This window comes from Loa loa, assembly GCF_000183805.2.
Source record: "Loa loa unplaced genomic scaffold supercont3.11, whole genome shotgun sequence".
Lineage (NCBI taxonomy): Eukaryota > Metazoa > Nematoda > Chromadorea > Rhabditida > Onchocercidae > Loa > Loa loa.
In genome coordinates, this window is record NW_018108191.1 from 98,114 (window position 1) to 102,178 (window position 4,065).

General features: G+C 33.7%; 1 protein-coding gene across 1 annotated transcript in view; it reads right to left on the reverse strand.

The window, feature by feature from the left end:
- Positions 1-3,285: 3,285 nt before the first annotated feature.
- Positions 3,286-4,065, reverse strand: part of LOAG_16633 (surface protein PspC) — a gene marked incomplete at its 5' end in the record, with an annotated part of 7,330 nt that continues 6,550 nt past the window's right edge. Inside the window, one exon of the mRNA XM_020449282.1 lies at positions 3,286-3,456. Coding sequence (XP_020307198.1) covers positions 3,433-3,456 — 24 coding nt within the window. The 3' untranslated portion in view covers positions 3,286-3,432. The remainder of the gene's footprint in view (positions 3,457-4,065) is intronic.

A 4,065-nucleotide genomic window follows, 5' to 3' on the forward strand; every position in this document is an offset into this window, starting at 1 on the left:
TATATATATATATATATATATATATATATATATAATAGACGACAGAAATTGCCCGCATTGTTTAAAGAGGTTAAGAAATAAATAAACAAAGCGTCACATCTACACTTTCATTAACATTCGTTGACTGATTTTTATACAAACAAAATATGAATAAAATTATTTATTCACTTCCTCTTTTCGTGGCATTTACTTGGAAATGCATTTTAATGGCAAAGTATGCAATCTTGCACTTGTATACTTTACCATTAAAATGCATTTCTAAATATTCTCTTCCTAACAAACAGAAAGTGGCCACCGGGAACGTGGAACAAAAATTTTTAATAATGTGCATCTGTGACAACATGTAGGAAGTGAACATTAAGGCACACTGAAAACGGAATCAAACTCTGCGCAAGAAAGGTTAAATAGGTCTTCCCATCACATACACTATACAGAAAGTGATGATAACAGGACTTGGCATTTACTAAAAAATTTACGTCAGCAAGATTATGTCTTATAGCCATTCCCCATTATAATCAATTCCAGGAGGAATCATCATAATTTAGGGAAGTATTACCCAGTCCCAATCACTACTCTCAAACATGACGTCTATCGTACTCGTTCTTGTAAATAAATTCAGCACGGTGACACCATGAAACAAGCATGATCTATCGTCTTTAAATGGTTAGTTTAATTACGTCCGAAAATAATAACAGTCTCAGATAACATACAAAGGGGAAATCGATTAGTAGCAGTGGAACAGTTTGATTGTTATTGTTGGATGAGAATAAGCGCTCAAGCCAATCCATTTCAGCCACCCATCATGACATTACAACTTTCCCTCCATGTAAATCATTGAATCAGACGACCTCTTCTCCCACATCACCCCACATATCCACCCACTTCCACGAACAACCAAACAATACAGAAATGCCATCGCAATCTCTCGGCGCAGTAAATTTCCATAGCCTCGCAACGCAAATTTTGCTCCCAAATAATGAATGATCCCAGGCGATATATATATCATATAAGTGTGCATAACGATGCAATTAATCGAGTAGTTAAGTCTAATCTGATTACTTAACTTGAGATTTTGAATTGATAAGAGGGATGGAGAGTGGGCTACTGTGAGCAACTGGCAAAGGGTAGTTCGATTTTGACAGATGGAGTGATGCGTTGTTGGGAGAGAGGAAGCGCAGATAGGTACAAAGAATGTATTCATATGCTACTCGTGGAAGTAGAGGAAAGATCTGAAACGGAACTAAATGTATCATTTGTGCCAGGAGATCTGATTGGAACTTCTTCAGTGTTATAAGGTTTTTGCAGGACAGAACGACTTTCATGTCGTGACAGCCCATTCGAATGGATCAAATGGAAGAGACAAAAATGAGCGACATATTGTAGCAGACTTCTCTCTTTGGATGCTTTTAATGGGTTTTCTCGCAGAATGTCCCGGGATTCATTGTTATTGATCATTTGTCATTACGGCAATGCAAATGCAATGGTTTTGTGAAATATAAAAACTTGAATTAGGTCGAAAGCTCTTGTGGAATCTCAGCTTAGTTTCCGAACAAAGACTTTAAAACTTATCAAATTTTGCCAGCAAAAGTATTTTCTGAACACTTTCTGGCATATCACTTATACCGAAGAACGGGAAAGTGCGGTAAGTAGAGGAAAACATTCGAATTTCAATGGAAATAAAAAAATTTGATATCCAAATAAAATTCATGATAAGCATTGGACGACGTCAATGTCAAAATCTTGTGAGTTAGTGACCTTTGACCCTATCGCCAATTGATTTGTATATAATTGTTTTGTTTATTTTTTCCTTATGGGTTTCCAAGAGCATTTAGAGGAGCGAAGTATTTTTTTTGGAAGACAGTACCAGAAATAAAACATAAAAAGGATGAGATTGTATAAAAGGGCAATGAAGTGAAAAACGAATTTAGTAAGTGATAATTTTTCTGCCCATACGATTTAAATTATTCAAAAAAATATTACCAGTTTAGCTGTTACTTTTTGTTTATCGCTTAATGCTTATCATTTATTTAGTAACTTTCCGATAAGCTCAAAACTAATGATGTCAAACTGAATTTACCGTCGTATTTATTACAAAACCTATGCAACATCGCCATACATCACTCGCCATGTCTCTTTTGTTGAACTTTATCGATAATAATTATGAAAATATTTGTTCCCAAAAATGATGTACTTGGAGTAACAATGAGTGATCGATGTTAACAACCTTTTCAGAACATGCAGCATCTTTCTCCTCTGATCTCACTCTTCTTCACTTAATCCTTTCAATGATTCCATGCCGATTTCGAATAAGTGCTCCTTTCATTATAATTGTATGCTTACCAGATAGTAGAAAATTTAAAGAGTATCATCCTAACATGATCATATGCAAAACAATGCATGAAATTGTAAGCTATCGTTCTGGATAATTGAAAGATTAAGTGAAATGTAACATTCTGCTGAAAATTATTACTATTTCAATTTCATTTTGAAGAATTTTGGAATCGGAAATGTCACAAGAGATCTGCTAAAAATGAACACAGCAAAAAAAAAATGCTTTTCTTCTCGTTTTGTCGTTCCTTAGATCTATCTGTACAGGGAAAAAAGTGAAGTGTAAAAGATTCAAAGCTTTCATTTTATCCAACGAAATCATTTACTTTATTTTCATTATTCCTGCAAATCTGATGCATTTTAATCGGATTTAAATGATTATTTCTGGAACACAGTTATCTCTTCAATGTTCATATCGAAAATCTAACAATTTTGCATGCTGTTTTTCAATTGCATTTTCATTTCAATGATTCCGTTGTTGCAATGAAACTATCTCGAAACGATTAGGTTCAAAATGTTATGAATACATCGGATATGAATTAGTAATTTTATTGCAGTCATTTATCTGTTATGAAATTCTTATTCTATGACAATAATTTCTTTGAATGCTTTATACCTCCGCGGTTTTGGAATTTTTGAAACTTCACACTATGATTCACTTCGTCGGAACACTGAAACTCTTCTACTTAGGAGCCTTTTAGCTCAAATAATTCTAGTTTCATTACCCTACTGATTTCTGGAATGTAGCCAAATTAATTGTCCGGAAAACTTTGTCGAAAAAAATATAAAAAGAAAAAAATTGAGTAATTACTTGATTTTCCTTGAGTAATTCCTTGATCTTTAAGAAATGAAAGTACTGTATACCTTTTCCGAAGGAAAAAAATTATCATCTAAGGTAGTCCCATTGCATTTTGCACTTGTCCTAGGCAACTGAATCATATGTTAGAACTGCTCATTCGAAATATTTACATTTATTAATATCCTTTATAATAAAACTAAAACGTCACAGAAGACAACTACGCACAGATGATAGCGTAAACTAACTTCAACTCACTATCGATCCAGTAAATAAATCCTGAAAGGATTTTCGGAAATCGTGTTCTCTCATGTTACAAGTGATGGCGACGTCTGAAAATTGTAAAATAATAAGTATTTAAGCATGCTTGTCTAATCCATCTTTTTATTCAGTGAAAGTAAGAAAAAAATTCTCAGGAAGTTGACGAATAAGGATGAATTAAGACATGGAGATAAATGCAGAGCGAGGAAAAATAAGGAGAGAGAAGGAAGCAGGAAGGACGATCAAGAGTTTTAAGTATTCTTTCATTCTGTGAAGTCTTGTGCAATTAACATTTTTTATACTTCAAATTCAATCGCTAAGAATTGAAACGATCATTTTAAAAATAATTTTTAAAATGACCAAAAAAAATGTTAACCTGGTAGGGAACAACAAGTTTGCATTTGATCTCATTAGCCAGATTCATCCGGTAACCACCTTCCGATTCGCTGACCAACGGTCGAAAAGCACCAAAATCAGCTCCACTTTTGAGGTAGATATCTTGAACATTGAAAAAGAAGTGGCATGATTGATTCAGAGGCGCGATCAAAAACTCCAATATCATTTCCGGAGCCCTGGAAATTCATTTGTAAACAAATTTTGGATTCTAATTTTCAAAAAGAAACAAGCTCAAGTTAAATTTAAATCATCGTCATTTAACCCAAATTTCAATGTCTTGTATG